We start from the raw sequence: 20,645 nt of genomic DNA, 5'->3' as shown, positions 1-20,645 counted from the left end.
ACAGAAATCAAGGATTATAAATCTATAGTTTTATTAAGACAAAAACTGACAATGTGATATGAAGTTTACATTTAAACAAAGTTTTCACAGAAACCTAACACATGCCTAAAAAGATTTTACAATGGAGTTCTAGATACAGGTCTAGATGATGTCAAGAACTGATGTCTCTCTTGATTCGAGACAGCATTTTGGGGATTAGTTAATTCTTAGGATTAAAAAAATGTTTTCTTTTGTGTTTTAAAGTGAACCACTGCCCCAGTATGAAAGTTTAATCTTCTCCTGAGACCAGGGCTTTTGAAATCACTCAACTCTGTAAGTGATTCAGTGAACTTGTGCTGTCAGTGACTGAACCCTGCCACCACTGATTTCAGAGTTCAAAGTTCAAACACAGGCTCCAAGAGTTTTTCCACCCTAAGAGTGTGGGCCCTTGTCTTTCTCTACTCTCTCCCCTTCTATACCACCCTCTTCCCCTCCCTAAATACCTCAGCCAGTGGCTTGGATGGACAAGCTGATGTTTAAAAGATCATCACTGGAAAAGAAAAGGTCTTCTTATCAGTTTCAAGAATTAGCACCTCTAAGACAGAACCATCTGCCTCTGCATATGCTCCAAAAAGACTTTCCCTTTTCAACCAGTTTCCTTTCTCAAAATGGCAGCTTTGGTAACTTATTAACTGGCTTAGTCCTCTGCTGGGAACAGCATGAAGCTCAGGCAGGGAACACCTTGGCTTATACGTTTCAGGCATTCACAGCTTTTGAAGTCTCTCACAGTCCTCATTTAGGTTGCTAATGACCTTTTTTGAAAAGATAAAATATTCTGGACACACAACTGAATCACCACGAGTTTGTTCTTTCCATTGTTTCACCACTTCCCCAATCAGACCCCAAATTTTAACAAAAATGATCCTACCCATCTCTGTTCCTTCCCACCCCTAACCCTCCCACCCCCAAATAATACACCAGTAATAGCCAAAAACTACACACATGCTACGCTGTAAAAATGCAGAGTTAACACTATTGGGAAGAAGGCTATGGGTTGTGGAGATGCGCTTTGAAGATCTACAGTATCTTTTTGCTCTCCCACACACCCATTCTGCAAGTTCTGTCCTTCATGGAAGGCCCTTTGCCTTTCTCAGCAAAGTACAGAATGGGCTGCCTTGCAACCCTTCTCCTTCCCCTCCACTGGGATGGGTGTGCAGACCACACGGCATGGAAAGGCTTTAAAGCACTTGGGCTGCAGTAGGGCACAGAAACGATACTGGCTCTTCAAAGGACATCTTCTCAAGCCACCTCTATGGTGCCAAGACAAGTAGAATTCCTTCCCTCCCCACTTGAAACCCACAGTCAGATGTGACAGGGGCTGGCACTCAGGAGAGTTAATTCTTGTCATCTTTTTTGTCATCATCCTCCGAGGGGTAAGAATGCCACGTCAGCCTTTCCTCATAGAAGGATATGACCACCTGTGGGCACTTGACATTGGCTTCCTTGGCAGGGACTAGGTCAGCCTCATCAGAATTTTTCCTGCAGAACAAAGCAGAGAGACCTTGAGACCAGGTGATGGTGGTCTATTGACTTGGATCACCTAAGAGATAGGGCTTTAGAAGTATCAATTCCAGAAGAGTAACCTAGAGAAGGGTGGTAACATGGACTAGGCAGCATTTAGTCAAGTGACATCCTCAGAGATCTGCTGAAAATTCTCTCTGGGTACTTTGTTAAAAGCTAAGTCACTTAACTCAGTCTATCACATTTGAACCTCGGCAACACCAGAAAAAAATCAAGACTCTCAGATTCTTGAAGGGCAGAGGGAAAACTAGGGGCGCCTGGGGGGCTCAGTTAAGTGTCCAACTTTTGCTCAGGTCATGATCTCAGTTTGTGGGTTTGAGCCTCACACTGGACTCTGTGCTGACAGGCCTGGAGCCTGCTTCAGATTTTATGTCTCCCTTTCTATCTGCCCCTCTCCCCCTCGCACTCTGTCTGTCTCTCAAAACTAAATAAACGTTAAAAAAAAAAAATAAAAAAGACAGAAAGAAAGAAAAACGACTACAATCTTCCAAAAGCCACTATCTCAAGCCAAGACCCCATGGAGATATCTCGGCTTTGTAGTGGAATTTAATACCAATAATAAGATCTAATACCATTGGCTCTTGCCAATGCAGGTGGACACGATCTCGCTGACTCATGATTACACTGTTCAACATTACCAAATGCCATGCTCACACAGATATTCCACAACTCCCAGGTGCTTTGAAATGGTGCTTCAACACTGGGAAGTAGAAAATAAGGGACTGTTACATAATTCTCTGTATTTTTCTGAATTTTAAGATGGTCTCAAAATGTGAAATTCACATACAGATTACAAGGGACTTAGGAGTGACGCCACTGGGAATGTCCGAGATGGGAGCAGTAGCATTAAGGCAGGCAGCAGTGGGATCTGTGATGAGGCACCACCCCAAACTTCCACAACTTAGCAACAGGTACCAAAGCCAGAGAGCCCCAAGGAACCACGATTGACTAAGCTGGTAAAGTAGGTTTTTGAACAATGGACTGAAAAGAATGGGAGGGAAAGGAGTGTAACAGTATGGGAGCCTGAAGCAGGCTGCCCTTATTGACAATACAACACCTTCTGAGGAAAGTTCAATCATTTTGTGGCAAAGAAATTATTTGCTATTTTGGAAACGGACAAGTATCTCAACTCTCCAGGAAAATCCACCTTAAAATGAACTTGGTTTCATAATCAATATCCAATCTATTTCAACCTATAACATTACATTCAGGTAGAATCTTTACAAACAACAGTAATTCAACTAAAGGAATATAATCTTAAACAATATGGAGATACTAATGTAACTCAGAATGGTCACATGCAGACAGAAAGTATGTTCTAGTTGGACTCTAACTCCTGGTATTGATCCTTTCCCCCTCCCAAGATGCAGCACCTTAAAAATGAACTTTTCTATGGGCTAGCAATACATCAACTAAAAGATGATCAGATTCAGTGAACACTTAGGGAATTCATAATAAGAAAATAGAGCTTCAGCTAACTGTGACATAGGCTTCCAGGAGTGTCAAAGTTAGGCCTCTCTGGCTGCCTTCTAAACAAGACTGAGTGTAGACACGAGTTTCTGAGAAGGTTCTAGACTGACATAAGGACGAAACCCTTAGAATGCTGCCTTGACTGGCAGAAGTTTGGAATTATTTACTCCGATATTTATTTTTTTAAGACAATAATTGAGACCCACTTAGGGGGAAGAAAATAGCACAAGCATTTTTCAACAAGCAGGTAAAAGGGAAGAAAGCCTTCCTTTTAGAGTAGGGGACGTTTAGAGAACTTGGGATTAATTACAGTTCTCATAATTCTCAAGACAACTGTTTTGAGAATTGTAAGCCATTTCATGGAATATTACTACCATTGGTATTTATACTTCTGAAGAAAAAAAGCAAGCCTTGGTCTATACGCAGTATAGAAAAGGGCACTTGCTGACCCCTACTGGTTGATCTTGGAATTACAGAATTTGCACAAAATGGAAAGGCTCTATCAAGGACAAAGGAACAGCTACAGAAATTTTTAACTAACCCTGAAAAGTTAACAGAAAACATCTGGTCCTGGGGCCAGCCCGATCTTTATTAAGGAGGTGGTAGAAGGGGAGGGTGGTTCAATCACATTCCGTATAATGTGATCCCTTCCCATACCTTCTTCATTCTGGATTTTCTCCCACCTCCTAAAAAAAGGGGCAAAGATCTGAGAATCCTAAAGGCCCCTACCTGTAACTCATGAGTCCAGGCTGGCAGTCAGGCCGAGGGTCACTATCGAAGGACTATGCCATCTTTAAGATTTCACACTTGGGCGACTGGTATTTCGAAGGTCCAAATCTTTTCCTCTGGCATGGAACAGATGGGGAGAAGAAAAAACCACCACACAGAGCCACTGGCAGACTCACCATTTCATCAGGAACATGAGTTCTCCACTGGAGTCTGTAGCTCCAATAATCCGCTCTGGCTCCAAACCCCGGGCAAAGCCTCGTGGCTTTTCTGACTGTAAAAACCAGATGGGTGGAACAATTTTAATTATATGGAATTGTTATCCAGACTGGAGTCACTCCTGTTTCTCTTATTAATATAATGACACTCTTGCCAATATTCCACCAATACCTTGGGTCCAAGTCACAGGCCTTTTTGCATTCTTGAGTGATTCTTCCATCAAGGTCTTAAGGTTTCCCCATATGTAAGAAGGGACATACATCTCAAGCAAAATAAATGTTCCCAACTGTTTCTTCACCTTCAGAAGACAACTTACTTTAAGGTATTGAATAGACAAAAAAATAGATACCTTACAGCCGTAATGATTACAACACTGAAAACGATCTTTCTACAGGAAGGAATTTAGTTGCACTTACTAATTCTTGAACCTCAGATAAAATAAATATAGATCATGTGGCTTCACTAGGGTGAATTCCCAAACACTGTGAAAGCATTAGCATATCTAAGATTCTAGAAGGAATGAGAAATGGCTGATATGGTCCAAGAAACAGCAGAATAAAAGTACTTAACATGAAGTTTAAAGAGCTTTCAGTTTCTTTGACAGCAGTAGGAATTCTAAGCTAGTAAATTCTCTCCTTACCTCTTCTTTCTTCTTCTTTGGTTTGCTTTCCTCTCCCTTATCTTCAGAATCAGAATCAGCTTTGCGCTTGCCTCCCTCTGATTTATCTGTCTCATGTGCTGTTTTCTGTGACTGTAGAAATTCGGCAATGAGATCAGGGCAATCCAGGTTCTCTTCTGGCTCCCACGTGTTATCCTCACTGAAACCAGAGGGCACAGTGAGTCACACTTTCCACTCAAAGTTAGACACTCATACTAAGGAGACGCACAGGATGACGAGAGCTGGTGTCCTTGGAAAAGAGGAATTAATGATAGTGAGTAACCAGATTTTGTCCAAGACCAAGAATTTGGTAATGCTGAAATTTCTTGGTGGGTGGGAGGGGAGATGGGGGACTTTTAGACTATAAGCCATGGAGGCCAGGGCTGGGTCACACTATAGGCCTTGCACATTACTAGACTCCTGAGAGGGTTGGTGACTACATGGATGGATTTACCCAGGTTAATGAAACTTACTCTGAGAACCCCTTCCACTTTAGGAGGTACTCCACTTTGCCCTTTACCACTCGACGGTCAAGAACTTTTTCCACCACATATTCCTCTTCCTCCTCTTCTAGCACCTCCTCCACTTTCTTCTTGTTTTGTTTCTTCCCCATAGTGCCCGCCAGCTTTCTGGTCTAAAGGGTGACGCTGCTAAAGTGATAAAATAAAAAGGGCATTAGGGCACACTTTTCTTGGTTAGGTGAATATTCAGATGGTTAGAAACTCAGGGACATCATTGATGACTTTAATAGTGTATGCTTATATTAAGTGTCCTGCCTTTTCGGCTTCAGTATAAAATAAAGTTTTCTGATATGTTCTGATATGAAAGTTAGTTCATAAAAAGCACCAACCAATTTCACAGTAAAACTCCTTTATTCTTGCATAATCACCTAACACTTTTATATGTATTCTAAGTTATAAAGTTTCCATTACCCCTTTTACTATAAAGCATGGCATCTAAAATTGAAAGCAAGATTCATAAAAATAGGGTATGTACATTAACCTTATATGCATATAACCCTGATTCATACTTCCATCATATTGCTAAACTTCAACTTTTACACTGTGAAGCAGCTTGTCCTATTTATGAAACATCTGGTTTAATTTCCCCCTTTGTTTATGCATATATAATACAATGCATTCCTCTGCACTGTTAAAACACCCTCTCCTGAGTCTCAAGGTTCTTTTTTTAAAAGGCCTGTTTTTTGGGGCACCTGGGTGGCTCAGGTCATGATCTCATAGCTCATGAGTTCAAGCCCTGCATTGGGCTCTGTGCTGACAGCTCAGAGCCTGGAGCCTGCTTGAATTCTGTGTCTCCCTCTTGTTCTGTCCCTCCCCTACTCACACAATGTCTCTCTCACATAAACATTAAAATTTTTTTAAAATAAATCAATAAATAGTTATTTCTTTTTGAGAGAGAGGCAGAGAGAGAGGCAGAGAGAGAAAATCCCAAGCAGGATCTGGGCTGTCAGCACAGAGCCCAACATGGGGCTCAATCTCATGAACCAAGAGATCATGACCTGAGCAGAAATCGAGTCAGACACTTAACCGAGCACCCACAAGCTTCTTTATGTGGCCTTTTCTGAATGCACCAACTTAAAATGTGAAACTTTCATGTTCATTTCTTATTCTACTTAGCTTATTTCTGAGGCTCAGAATGACTTGTAAAAATGCCAATATGACCATGAAATTCTCTAAACTGGGGCCCTGCAATAATTTGGAAAATGAACAGGAAAAAAAGAGATAGTTATCACAGATAATAAAACCTGAGTTAATTCTTTTATAAAATACTTCTTTAGGCTGGGTGACTTCTAAGGGTTTTTTCCAGTGCTAAAATTCTAGTCGCCTATAAATCTATTTTTAATCCTTCAAACACAATTGGGATTGCTGGTAGGCTTACAGCCATTTGTTACCAACTTGTGTCAGTAGGTGGCGCCATGAGATATCAATACATCAGAATTGATCTACAAAACTGGCCCAAAATCTACTCATGGATCACAGTTGCCACAATGAGATAAAGAATCAAGAGAATGGCAGATAATTCAAGCCAAGTTACTACCATCTCTGATTTTAAGACAATGCTGATTTGGGGCTAAAACTGGTTGTTCATCCTTAGGAAACTCTTCTAAATATTCTTCAGGGGTGCCTGGCTGGCTTAGTGAGAAGAGCATGAGACTCTTGATTGCAGGGTTTGAGTTCGATCCCCACGTTGGGTATAGAGATTACTTAATAATAAAATATTTAATAAACTTTAAAACTGACATGTACAGATGTCTTTTTGAAAAAGCCCATCTATATATAGTTCATATGGAATACAACAAATTTTCATGGAAGTCAGGATCATCATTATGAATCAGTTATATTATTCACAGAAGCTTTGGTTTATATGGAGATATTCCCATGTCTGCACATATGAGCAATGCTGACTTACTGAAACATTTAGCTATTAGAAAATCTAGACACTGAAGATTCAAGAGAGTAAGAAATGCTTCCTGCCTTTCTGATGTTCAATGTCTGATAAGAAAAATGTAGACACTACTTCCACTTAAAGGTATTCTGAACTTTTGCAAAGTAGCACGAAATAATGTTTTCTGGAGCGATTTTAGTGGGGTCTACGGCAACACCTAAGTCCCACCTCTTCAGAGGGGTTCAGAATACTTCTGTGCTCAGATAAGAGACATTTTTTCAACACTCTTCCTTCTCCATTAAGATACTGAAGAATCTGCTTTGCTTTCCTTCACTCCCCACCCAGTCCCTCTATCTTTTAGAGAAAAAGCCATACATTTTCTCTTCTTTTACTTTTGCAATCAGTGGACTACATGTAATCTGGCTAATTCTTGGCTAGCTTCATGTGCCTCTGATTCAGATGCTGTGTGTACTTCTTTCTGGAGGGAGATGCTTTCAGGTTTTCAAAATTCTGGCTATGTGACAAGTGTTATTTTGTGAGGAAAGAAAAATCTAGTTTCCCTTCTGGATAAATGCAGTTAACTGTCTTTCCTCCCAAGAATAAGTGCTACCTATTCCTTGCTTCTTTTCACTGTGAGTTGAAGAGGTAAGCAGGATTCACTGTCAGTTTTTGGTTAACATTCAGAGAAAAATAAATTGACAATCACCTTTAGATAACAAAGGTTACCACAACTTCCTGCGTTAATTTGGACTTGGAAATTAGAAGATACTCCCTTTCTCAATTGCTGGAAGGAAAACAATGGGTTATAGACCATCCAAAAATAGTAACTGTTCCCTAATAACCTCTCAACCAAGTAATTAAATTTAAGAAAGTAAAAGAAAGGCATTCTACTACTATGGCTTCACAATTCAGTTATTTAAGGCCCGTGTTATCTACATTACTAGGTCTTACAAAAAGAAACAGCACTGAATATTGCCCATCCAATTGTCCTACTATAAACCAAAAGGGTCAGGACAGCTTCTAGTTTAGCATGGTTCCAAGGAGGAAGAATCACAGAATAGAGTAAGAATATAATCATTTAGGTTAAATAAAGAAAACCCCACAAACAGGGAAATCTAAAGTGAGACCTCTTGATTTTCTTTAACTAGCTTAACTCACTCTCTTAACAGCTCAAGGGGAGCCTGGGTGGCTGAGTAAAGTGGCTAACTCTTGATTTCAGCTCAGGTCATGATGTGCTTAAGCCCAGCATCAGGCTCTGCACTGAAGGTGTGGAACCTGCTGGGGATTCTCACTCTCTCCCCACCCCTCTCAGTATAAATAAAGAAGCTTTTAAAAAATAAAAAAGAACTCAAAAAAGTTGAGAATAAACAGACTCTGGCTTCTCTCTGAGTTGTTTTTTTTTTAAAGAGAGTGAGTGTGAGTAGGGGAAGGGGCAGAGGAAGAAAGAGGGAGAGGGGGAGGGAGGGAGGGAGGGAGGGAGAGAGAGAGAGAGAGAGAGAGAAAGAATCTCAAGCAGGCTCCAAGCTCAGGCGGGGCTCCATCCCAAGGACCTTGGGATCATGACCTGAGCCGAAATCAACTGAGCCAACAAGGTGCCCTTCTCTGAGCTTTCTTAACTGGCTCATCCCACCATCTACCTCAGGTACCAGATTCTTTACATTAGAGATTCTCAGCCAGGCTTCCCAATTTGAGGTTTCCCCTTATTTACAGGTAGTTCTCTGGGGGCTTAAATAAATGGGTTTGTTAAAATCGGTGTAGAAGTGGATTAAAAATGCAACCCACTCTTCCCACAGAATCTAGCAACCTTTAGAGGAGCCAAGAGCCCTCATAAATATTACAAACCAATTCTCCTCTGGTTTCCAAAGGGATTATTTCAAGAGGAAAAGCCTCTCCCTGAATATGGTAATCTCTAAACACTAGCAGTGATATCTGGAAAAAGGACTCTCAATTGGAATTGCTTGGCAAGGAAATTTCAAAATAATGCTAATCAGTGTAGTAGCACAATGGAAAAATGCCTTTCATCAACACAATTTGCCACTCCACCCCCCAAGCATCCTGGCAACCAAATTATGGCATCAATCATAGGACACCACCATAATCATAGAACAAAGGGACAAAATTTATGATGAAACATCACAAGAAGTGTACAAAGGATGAACAGTTCTTGATTAACTCAAATCTTAATGTTTGGACAGGTCTTAAGGCTTATCATGATGTTGCAGATAAAAAACCTAGAGGTGGGATGTGGAGCCTGAGTGGCTCAGCAGTTTGATGGTCCTACTTCAACTCAGGTCATGATCTCATGGTTCCTGAGTCTGACCCCTGTGTTGGACTCTGCTGTCAGCACAGAGTCCGCTTTACTTCGCTTTGGGTCCTTTGTCCTTCCCTCCTCTCTGCCCCTACCCCTACCCCACCCCCTCTCTCAAAAATCAACAGTGGAAAAAAAAAAAACACAAAAAGAGTAGAGTTAACTAAGCTGCTATAACTTTTATCTAAATATTTACTGGGTGTGCCGCATTTTAAGATGCCTAAAAAAACAATACACTTGTATCGAACTTTACAGTTTACAAAAGTGCTACCTCACATTACATCATTCGATCCTTCTAAACCATCCTGTGAAACAAGCCACTGAGATGTTATCAAAACCTCAAGAAAACAGAAAGTCATACAAGAAATAAATCACGTAAGGTCACATAATTAACAAAGAGCACAGCACCTTAGTAAGGATAGCAAGGCTGAGCTAAGGGCCCTGCTGCACACACCAAACTAGGAGATAGCCACACATCTGTAGGAAGTCTTCCCTTTGGCCTGTACAAGGAAAGGAGGTCTCTTTAAATGGATCCTCCCTACAATTTGTCATCAGTAAATAAGGAAGTTACTGAAAAGGATTTACTTTATGAAAAGACCTTGTAAGGTATGGCTATTAAAAAAACCCAATGATTCTTAATTGGTTACTGGAATACAAAGGTATTCATTGTTAATTAAATCAGGAGGCAGTAACAAAACATGGGTTGTTAGGGCCCTAGCAAGTCTTTGGAATCTTTTAAATCAACAAGTACTAGGTGGTGTAGAATTTGTGAAGTTAAACACCTACCAAGTAGGTTGGAGAGAATACAGAGAAAATGCCAATTTTAAGAAACCAAAATTCGTCTATAGTGACCCAATGAATCAAGCAAGAATCATGAATTCATAGCTGTTTCAAGAGAAAAAAACCCACATACCCTCCACCACGGTAGTTAGAAGCTAGAAAATAGGAACAATGCTACTTGAAAGCAGAAGGCAGTACAGTGTCAGAAGATAAGGCATTTTGTTTTGTTTTTGAGTAGCTCATACTGATTTCTTGCCAGCTTGAAAGATCAAATTCCAGATGTCAGTACAAGGGAACAACCACAGACCTCTGAAACCAAAGCAGTAGGGCTTTTAGCTAAATGGTAAGAAGCAGCATTCAGAATGTTGGTCTGGGGGTACCTGGGTGGCTCAGCCGGTTGGATGTCTGGCTTCGACTTAGGTCATGATCTCGCAGTTCATGGGTTCCAGCCATGCATCGGGCTCTGTGCTGACAGCTAGCTCAGATCCTGGAGCCTGTCTTCAGATTCTGTATCTCCCTCTCTCTCTGACCCTCCCCTGCTCACGCTGTCTCTCTCTCTCTCTCTCTCAAAAATAAATAAAATCATTAAAAAATATATTTTTTTAATGATGGTTTGGTGAGGTGACCACCTTCACTAAGAAAGAATTCACAGGAAAGCAGATTTGAATAGAGAGCCTTCACCCATAAGAATCAGAATCACCTATGGAGTTTACATAGAGTGTAGGGTGTGTATTATTTTAAAAAACATATAGTTTCTAACTGTAATATAATGTATTCATATTCAATTACAAAAATATTTCACATAGGAAATTACAGTTCCTTGGCCCAAAGCCTATCAGTCTATTTATGTTTTTTAAAAAATGTTTATTTGTGAGAGAGAGAGAGAGAGAGAGAGAGAGAGACAAGGGGTGAGTGGGGAGAAGCATAGAGAAAAGGAGACACAGAAGCTGAAGCAGGCTCCAGACTGCCAGTGCAGAGCCTGGCGCAGGGCTCCAACTGACAAATTGCAAGATCACGACCTGAGCTGAAGTTGGACGCTTAATCAACTGAGCCACCCAGGACCCCAGCCTATTTATGTTTCTATACATAAATCCAGATATACATTAAGTGAGAACAGATATTATAATTCTACAACTTGCCTTTTAATAAGACGTACTGTATCTTTGACACTGTTCCATAAAGATCTCCATTGAACCTTTTTAAAAAAATATTTATTTTTGAGATTGAGCGTGAGTGGGGGAGGGGCCAAAAGAGAGGGAGACAGTGAATTTAAAGAAGGCTCTATGCTCTCAGTGCAAAGCCTGACTCTGGCTCAAACTCATGAAGCGCAATATCATGACCTGAGCTTAAGTCAGATGTTCAACCAACTGAGCCACCTAGGCACGCCAAAGATCTCCATTCTTAACATGCTGCATACTATTCCATATTGCATGGACACATATCTAACCATTCACCAAGTGATGAAAATTTGGGTTGTTTCCAATTTTCTTTTCAAAAATATTTTTTATGTTTATTTTTGAGAGATAGAGACAGAGCATAAGCAGGGGAGGGGCAGAGAGAGAGGGAGACACAATCTGAAGCAGGCTCCAGGCTCTGAGCTGTCAGCATAGAGCCTGACACGGGGTTTGAACCCACGGACTGTGAGATCATGACCAGAGCCAAAGTCACACAACTGAGCCACCCAGGCGCCCATTTCCAATTTTCTATTATTACAAACAATGTTGATTTGAATGTGGCATCTGCATTTTTAAAAGCTCCTTAGGTGATCGGTAGGACTCCCTGATCTTAGGGTCATGAGTTCAAGCTGGACGTCCTTTACTTAAAAATAAATAAATAAAATAAAAAGCTCCTTAGGTGAGTTGATGCATATCCTTGGATAAAAGCCATTGCTATAAGAAGACTGACAAACGACATTCCTCAGGTGAAATTACACAAATTATTACAGATACAAATCAATTCTCAGAGTTAGCTAAGAAAAGGCAAGTGAACATTTTACTTTCTCCATACAATTGAGAATTAGACTGGAACAATAAACTAACCAATGTTCATGAAAACAAAACCATCTCTGTATCACATTCAACATGATTAAATCTAGATCTTTTTTTTTTTTTGGTATTAGCAATGAAATTAGAAGAACACTGCTTGAAGAATCTTCATATAGTACCTTCCACCAGAAGAAAGCTAATATGAGCACCAGAAGATGGTATCTTTCCTGTCTCTACCTCTCAAAACAACTTTATGCCTATAGGCAGTTATATGTATTTACTGAATAACTCAGTTTCCTAATAAGCAAAATAAGTATAACAACCCTCATAGGATTGATTCCTTTGAAGTGAACTTTTAAGACCTCCTTCTTCTTTTTTTTTTTTAATGTTTTTTATTTATTTTTGAGAGACAAAATGAGCAGGGAGAATCAGAGAGAGAGGGAGATGCAGAATCCGAAGCAGGCTCCGGGCTCTGAGCTAGCTGTCAGCACAGAGCCCGATGCGGGGCTCAAACCCACGAACCGTGAGATCATGACCTGAGCCGAAGCTGATGCGTAACTGACTGAGCCACCCAGGCGCCCCTTTTAGACCTTCTAGAATTAAATTTATTTATTTGCATTTATGTCCTACTTCATTAGATTACTGCTTCAAGCTTAAAGATCGCTTTCCAAAGCTCAATATATTAAGACTCAATAAGAAAACAGCACTTCCATCCCACGTGTATGGCTGAAATTCACGGCTAAGTTTTTAAAACCTGAAAGCAACTCCAAAACACACTCAAGAAGGACTCAGATTTGGCTGGTATGAAGGAAACAATTATGAAAAAGAGAAATCAAGATCTCATTTCTAGGAGACCAAGATCTGCCAGAAACTGAAAAAAATCACATTTCCTGTATCTTAAGTGTAGGCATTTCTAGTGCTCTTCCTTTTATCTGGCCTATACAATAAAAGTAACAAAGCTCTTATAGTAACCGAAAAAAGGAATATATCTTCCTATGAAGATAGATAAGAGAGGTGAGAAAGGAAGTTCTAAATACAATGGAAAATGTCAACAAAATGGTATATTTGTGCAAATAATTTTAAGATTTCTGAAGATCAATGTAAATGCCAAAACTCAGTTTTGATGATCCAAACAGTAAAGTTCTATAACAAACTTTAAAAGTTTGATTTCAGGTTCAGGGTTTGTTTGTTTGTTTTTTTAATGTTTATTTTCAAGAGACATAGCACAAGCAGGGGAGGGGAAGAGAGGGAGATATTCAGGCACCTCCATAGGCTCAGTTTTTACATATTAACTTTTTAAAAAAGCCATCTATCCAATTAAATGAACAATAGTCTAAGATTCATAGCACGTTTATTGAGTTCAAGACAAAAATGATAATCATCCTTGATTTCATTTCACACATCCTCCATTATCTAGCCTCTTATTAAATGCTATTGAGTTTGTATCTTAAATATCTTTCAAGTCATACATTTTTCTAGCCCTTCTACTACCCTATTGCAAGCTATCACTGTCTTTTGCCTGGGTAACTCCTGACCAGATTTATTCTCAATACTAGCCCCTCATTAAAATGCTTGTCTCAGGGCGCCTGGGTGGCTCAGTTGGTTAAGTGTCTGACTTCAGCTCAGGTCACGATCTCGCAGCTTGTGAACTGAAGTCCCTCATCAGGCTCTGCGTTGACAGCTCAGAGCCTGGAGCCTGTTTCAAATTGTATCTCCCTCTCTCTCAAAAATAAACATTAAAATAAAAAAAATGGATATCTCTTTAGATCATTATGTGTGTATCAATCACAATTACCTTGCCCTTTGCCCCATTCTTTCACTTGACCAATTCCCTTACCTAAAATGTCCTGCTCAGAACCTTCTCTGACTAGATTTAGGTTAATTCTTCCTATGAACACCCTCCTACAGTATTCATCATTTAACAAGTATCTTTTGGGTACCTATTATGTGTAAGGTGCTAGGGAAAAGGGAGTGAATAAGATAGACAAAAATCCCCGGTCTCTTAGAATTTATATTCGAATGTGGACAAGTGAGCACGAGTGGGGAGGTGCGCATACATGCATATGCAGGCAGAGCAGGGCACGGACAAATAACAAGAAGATATTGTGGTAAGTGCTATAAAGAAAGTACTTTTAGATTAAGTAATTATTGTGCATCATATCACTCCCCAAATCACTCCTTCTCTCATCTAGCTCCTTTTCCCATTCATTATTTTCCTTTAGCTTAGGTTTAAAAATTAGGCATTAATAACTATAAAAGTTTCTAATTACAACTCTTCAATACTATCTATTAAAAAAAATAAAATCAGTAAGAATTTACTAAAAGCCTGAGTGAATACAGGGTGACCAACTCACTCTGGCGAAAGCACTGAGAGGAACTGCAGGAACCCTCTCAGTCCCAGGCAAATGAAGCTATTTGTTCAGGCCAGTGGGATATACAGACACACAAGAAGCAGAGGCTTTTGAGACTCCCTTAACGGTGACTAATAACGACATGATAAAACTAAAGTTTACTGAATACTTGAAACTTAATGAATCTAAAGGCATTCAATCCTCACGTCAACTCTATTAAACCCATTTCACAAATGAGGAAACTAAGGCTTATGAAGCAAAGAAAATTTCCCAAAGTCCCCAGAGCCAGGCCTGAAGTATAAATAGAGAATAATGCAAGTTGAACTTCATTTCAACAAGAGAAATGGTAAGAGTATATAATAATTAGCAAAAGAAATATAAGCAAAAATAAGTAGCCACAAAAGCACCACAGGGCCTTGGAAGAATGAATGACTAGGGTGATCAGGAAAGATTTTGAAAAGCTGGGATTGAAGCCAGGCTCTAAGAGCATTTGAAAAGGTGGACTGAGGAGGGCAATTTGGCTTAAGGAACAGTAGTGAACAAAAGCAATGAGGCATGTCTGAGGTAGATGGTGTGTAAACCAGTTTGGGCGGAGTAGACTGAATAGGAAAGGTAACCATTAAAAAATTTCCTACAAGGCTCCTTCTCAAAACAAAGACCAGACTCCTCAGTTCAACACCTAACACCCTTTCCTTCCAACCATCCATACTCTACTCCCTCACAAAACCCATACTCCTGTCAAAACTATAACCTGAACATATCCTGTACATTTCCTCCACGAAAGGTTTTGCTCATTATTAAGTGCACCTATCCAACCCCAGCAGTCAAAAATCCTACCCATCCTTCAAAATTGAGCTTAAATGCTACTTCTTTCATGAAGCCTACTCAACTTAGCCAAGTAGCTTTTTGTCTCATGGTGTCCAGTTTGTTTCTATTTTTTATAATATTTTTTATAATATTTGAGGTGAAGCCGGGGGTGGGGGGGAGAGAGAAAATCCTAAGCAGGCTCAATGCTGAGCATCCCCCAACACTGGGATCATGACCTGGGCCACAATCAAGAGTCAGATCCTCAACTGACTGAGCCACAAGGTGTCTGTTTCTGTTTTTATCAGACACTCAATTAAAGACAGGTCTGGATCCCGTGTAACATGTTGAACCCTATATGGGCGGTAAGGATGGATATCTCAGATGCCGAACATCAGGGAAGAGAAATCTAAAGCTCTAGGCATTTTAGAGAATGATCAGTAAAATCTGATCTGCAAGCCCAAAATGGAAAACAAAAAGGAAGTACACCTTTGCTAAGCATTAGCAACTACATACCAATCATGAAAAGGCAGGTGAAGGCATGTGTAGTATGTACTCAATTTGTCGTCTTCCTGACTCATGTTTCTAAACTGCTTTTAGTCTGTTTGTTAGCTATGGCTGTTTGGGAGGTAAATGCTTTCCAGATGGAAAACTTTACTGAGTAGAAAACAACTTGTGCCACAAACCCAGTAGCAAGAGTTTCATTTTTTAAGGAATACCTACCCTTGAATTCCAGGATCTAGGACTAGAATACTGGTGTGTTAATCAAATTAAAATTTTATCTGAGCTGTGTCAGAAACTTGGTTATCCCCTTTCAGGATGCTGTTGTGGATGAAAGAAACTACAGACACAGCTTTGGGTTGAGACCACAGGAATGTGCAAATATTAGTAGGACACAATGATAACCTGCAAGTCTTTTAGTTTAAGGTGAAATAAAATTAGAAAGGTGGACCAGAATTACAGCTAAGTTGGAATTTTAAGTTTATTTATTTTGGAGGGGGAGGGACAGAGAAAATTGAGCAGGTTCTGCTCAACCAACTGAACTGCCCAGGAGTCCCAGCTAGTTGGAATTAAAAGCAGAGACCAAAGCATTCATAGATAACAAAACAAAACCAGATTATTGACACTAACCTCTCAAATACCAGTTTTCTTAGGCCCTCAATGTTTTAGCTATTATTAAAGAGAAAGGCACAATTCCACAGACAAATTAGGTTAGCCCCCCACCCTCGGTCAGGAAATCATTGAAGTGGGAGCGTGTGTGGCTCAGTCAGTTGAGTGTCCAACTCTTGATTTCAGTTCAGGTCACGATCTTGTGGTTCCTGGGAACGAGCCCCAAATCGATCTCCATGCTGGCAGGCTGGAGCCTGCTTGGGATTTTCTTTCTCACTCCACTGCTCGAAGTGCACACGGTTTCTCTCTCTCAAAATAAAGTTATTCAATTCAAATTCTGACATCTGAATTTTGTTGATATGTGAATAACTTCTCCAATTTTTGGAGAGGCTTTTTAATTTTTTTGTAGACATCGCTATCTGGAAATACAATTGTTTTTAAGAATATTTAGTTTGAGAAAGAGAGAGCTTGAGTAGGGGAGGGGCAGAAAGAGAACCCCAACCAGGTTCCTCACGGTCAGCACAGAGCTTGATGTGGGGCTCAAACTCACCAACTGCAAGATCATGAGCCGAGCTGAAATCAAGAGTTGGATGCTTAACCGACTGAGACACCTAGGTGTCCCTGGAAACATTATTTATTTAACTTTCTACAAAGACCCCAAAAGATTTTTCAAGATAGTTTTAAAATGTTCAAATTATAGGCGCACCTGGGTGGCTCAGTTGGTTTGGTTAAGTGTTAGACCCCAGCTGAGTCTGACTTCAGCTCAGGCTGTGATCTCATGGTTTCCGGTTCATGAGTCTGAACCCCGTGTGAGGCTCTGTGCTGACAGCTCAGAGCCTGGAGCCCTCTTCAGATTCTGTGTCTCCCTCTTTTTCTGACCCTCCCCCACTTGCACTGTCTCTCTCAAAAATAAGCAAACATTTAAAAACAAATAAATAAAAATAAAACAAAATATTCTAATTAGGTAGCCTGCTGTTAAAACCCAGAACCGAGGCCTCTCCAGTGCCTCACATAAGGTATTTTAAAATGGTCACTTGCACTATCTGCACACCAAGGTGAGTATAAAAACTGTTAAGACAGGAGCGCCTGGGTGGCTTAGTTGATCAAGCATCCACTCTCTGTTTCGGCTCAGGTCATAATCTCACAGGCCGTGGGTTCAAGCCCCAAGCTGGGCTCTGTGCTAACGGTGCAGAACCTATTTGGGATTCTCTCTCTCTCTCTCTCTCTCTCTCTCTCTCAAAATAAATAAAACTTAAACAACAACAACAACCTGTTAAGACAAACATGCCAAGGGCAACAGTTACACTCTGCCCAATATCACTGATCAAAGACAGGAAAACTAATTTTACTAATGCACATTAATTCATTCTGTTAGCACATGGAATACTAAGAAAGGATCTCAAAGCCATATACTTAACAATCTAAACTATCTACTATGTGCCAGACACTGAGATGAACAAGAAGCATAGCCCCATCCTCTGTGAGCCCACACACTAGCCATTAGAATTTTGTTCCAAAAACTCTTCCAAAAAATAACATATGAAGTGAAAATCTATCAAGTCTAATGCAAAATTGGTTATATTACCAGAGATGGTATATAAAAAAGGTTTTATATACCAGATTCTGATGGATAAACTATGACAAAATGACAAAAACGAATCAATTCTCTTTTTAAATGGTGTGAAGTGAGAAACATTTTCCCAGTCCCTAAAGTGGGCAAAAGATATAATAGATCCTTCTTTTTTTTTTTTTTAAGTTAGTTTATTTGTTTTTAAGTAATCTCTACACCCAAGATGGGGCTCAAACTCACAACCCTACGATCAAGAGTTACATGCTCTGCTTCTTTTAAGAGGTCTGGTTAGACAATTACCAGTATCCTGCAGTCAAAAACACAGAAGGCTAAGGTATTCTTACTTATCCCTTTCAATCAAGAAGCTAGAATCACCAGGCCACACACTATTTACATCTTTACTGAAAAACAATTTAGGCGACAGCAGCCAAAGAAGATAAATGGCACCAAAGGGAAAATCGTAAATGAAGATCCTGAACCTGCCCTAAAACTTTATTAAGGTGCTACCAGTTCCAACAAGCTGCCCTTCAAGGATACTACTTAGGATATAAATGTCTGCAGGCACTTAGGGAGAAACACAGGTACTAATTTCTCAAATGTATTCATGCTTCCATTCCCAAACACTGGACCTTTTCGGAGCTAGTTCACACTGCTAGTATGATTCTTAGTACAACCGAGGAGGCTATCATAACCGTGGCCAGAGTTTCCAGTACAACTGACCTTTTGTAAACTCCACCTCAATTGAGCTAAACCAAATACAAGTCTGCAAATAAGGCCGTCCCTGAAACACCTTCATCTGAAACTTTGAAGAAGTATTGCTCATTTTGTATTCAAAATTTCCAACAAAACAAAGAAAGGCCAGCTAAAAATCACCAGAGCCCACGAAACAAATCTCAAGATCTCACCAACTTTCCCTTTGTCTCCCCGCCTCCCACATCATTTCACAAGCTCGCTCACTAACTTCATTTCAGAAATATGAACACATCTACACATTTCTGTAATTTCACCGCCACTGTGACCAGTAACGATCTCAGAGAATAACTTAATCGAACCAATCGTAAAATCAAAACAAAACCGCTACACTTGGGACTATTAACTCCCCGAAGGAATCAAAGAGTAAGGACAGGGGAAAGCCGAGAAGAGGGAAGAAATCTAGTTTTCATCCTTCCTGCACACATTATTCTTAAGAGCCTCCCCGCCGCGTGAGGACCCATCAGGAAGCAAGGCGGCCCCTTTCACACCTTAACCGAAATACTCCCGGGGCCTCCGCCCTACTTACCCTCACAGCTCCTCCCCTTCCAGATCCCAGCCCGGCACATCACTGTCCCTCCCGCTCCTAGCCCCCACTCCAGGTTATCCGGCAGAGGCTCTCCCCGAGGAGAGCAACCTTGGGCTGCCCAGCCCCCACTGCAATTTCCTCGAAGTTACTTCTCCTGAGCCCGGCGAGCGAAATTCCTCTGGCTGCCCCCAGGCAGACCCAACGCTCTCAGGTTGCGTTCGAAACCGAAGGTCTCGAAGCCGTCAACCCTCTCCACTCACGTCCACGCATCAAGGCTGCCCAGCCTGGCCCCTTCCCAGTTTACTCAACTGTTTCCTCCCCAGCCCAATCCAGCAGCCGCCCACCCAACCACGTAGCATTGTCTTGGTCTACCCAGGCCCTGAGGAGAGCCCCGCCAGGGCTCGGCCCACCCCGAGTCGCTTCTATCTGCTGCTCAGGATACGCCGCCTGCCCCGCCCTCTCCATCCTTCTCCCGCCCGGCGCCCGACCCCCTGCACCCGACGGAAAGCTCCGCGCGGGAAGGGCTTGGGACCTGGTGCGTCCCCGCTCCCAACCTCAGCCACAAGAGCACGGCCCCCAACCCGGGGCTCCCGCCACCGTCGCCACACACCTCCTCCCTTCCCCCCCTCCCCGCTTCCCCTCCTTTAGCGGGTTCTTCACCTCAGAGCAGCGCCCAAGAGCCCGAGAAGAATCGGTGCCGCGCTAATGGCGCGTCGCGTCTGGCCGGCCGGGGGAGTGGCGCCCAGAAAAGCAACAAGCCGGTGGCCGCAGTCGGCTCCCTCACTGAAGCGGCGTACCGCAGGCCCCGGCCAACGGCCCTCCCCTCAGACGAACAAAAGAGCCTCGCACTCGGCGCTACCCGCCGCCCGCACTGCGCAGGAGCGATGACCTTCCGCAAAGCACCCTGGGACTTGGAGTCCATCTCAGACTACAAGACCCAAAGTGCTGCGCGCGCCCTACGCCCACCCGCGGAGTTTGCGCGGGGTTCGGGGACTTTTTGTGGGTTTTTGTTTTTGTTTTTTGTTTTTTTTGTTTTTAGCAATAAGCGCCCGAGAGGCTCTAGCTTAGAACGTTACAACCTGTGGTTTTACGAGCGAGCCCCAGATGCTTGGTACGAAAAGTCAACCACTTCTGGACAGTAGTTCACATCCTTGGAATTTTTTAATCTAAACCCGTTTCTCACCAGCCCTTTATCAAGTCGCCAGTTATCTCTGTAATCCTCAACTTGTGCCTCAAATCTCTGTAAGGCTCCTTCTTCTCAGTGTTTAAATTACTTCCCCTTCGAAGTCTGCCTGACGCTTTAGACTAGGTTCGGTCTGCCGGTAGTTGTCATCCCGGCCTCCTGAACTTCACTTTCTCCCCGGCTGCGCCAAGCCAGAGGAACCCCCTTATCTCCTGCAGCACTCCTCACCCAGCCAC

At 41.6% G+C, this 20,645-nt stretch overlaps 1 protein-coding gene across 2 annotated transcripts; it reads right to left on the bottom strand.

Annotated features, from left to right (window-relative positions):
* Nucleotides 1-7: 7 nt before the first annotated feature.
* On the bottom strand, nucleotides 8-20,103 carry CBX1 (chromobox 1). Of its 2 annotated transcripts, XM_029927991.1 has the most exons (6): nucleotides 19,887-20,103; nucleotides 7,746-7,823; nucleotides 5,107-5,283; nucleotides 4,616-4,793; nucleotides 3,936-4,030; nucleotides 8-1,518 (listed from the first exon to the last, which is right to left on the bottom strand). In XM_029927991.1, the coding sequence occupies exons 3-6, from the start codon at nucleotides 5,244-5,246 to the stop codon at nucleotides 1,374-1,376; spliced, it is 558 nt and encodes a 185-aa protein (XP_029783851.1). In that variant the 5' UTR covers nucleotides 5,247-5,283; nucleotides 7,746-7,823; nucleotides 19,887-20,103; the 3' UTR covers nucleotides 8-1,373. The 2 variants fall into 2 exon arrangements, with proteins under 2 accessions (XP_029783851.1, XP_029783850.1); XM_029927990.1 differs by lacking the exon at nucleotides 7,746-7,823.
* Nucleotides 20,104-20,645: the final 542 nt, after the last annotated feature.

This window comes from Suricata suricatta, chromosome 17, assembly GCF_006229205.1.
Source record: "Suricata suricatta isolate VVHF042 chromosome 17, meerkat_22Aug2017_6uvM2_HiC, whole genome shotgun sequence".
Classification (NCBI taxonomy): domain Eukaryota; kingdom Metazoa; phylum Chordata; class Mammalia; order Carnivora; family Herpestidae; genus Suricata; species Suricata suricatta.
Note: the sequence above shows the minus strand (reverse complement) of the source record. Positions and strands in the feature narration are given on the sequence as shown.

Coding starts and splice junctions, on each gene's coding strand:
- CBX1 (XM_029927991.1), bottom strand. CDS start 5,246: ATGGGGAAGAAACAAAACAAGAAGAAAGTGGAGGAGGTGCTAGAAGAG. Junction 4,794..5,106: donor AAGTGGAAGGGGTTCTCAGA/GTAAGTTTCATT, acceptor CTCTGGTTTCAG/TGAGGATAACACGTGGGAGC. Junction 4,031..4,615: donor CAAAGAAGAAGAAAGAAGAG/GTAAGGAGAGAA, acceptor TGGTTTTTACAG/TCAGAAAAGCCACGAGGCTT.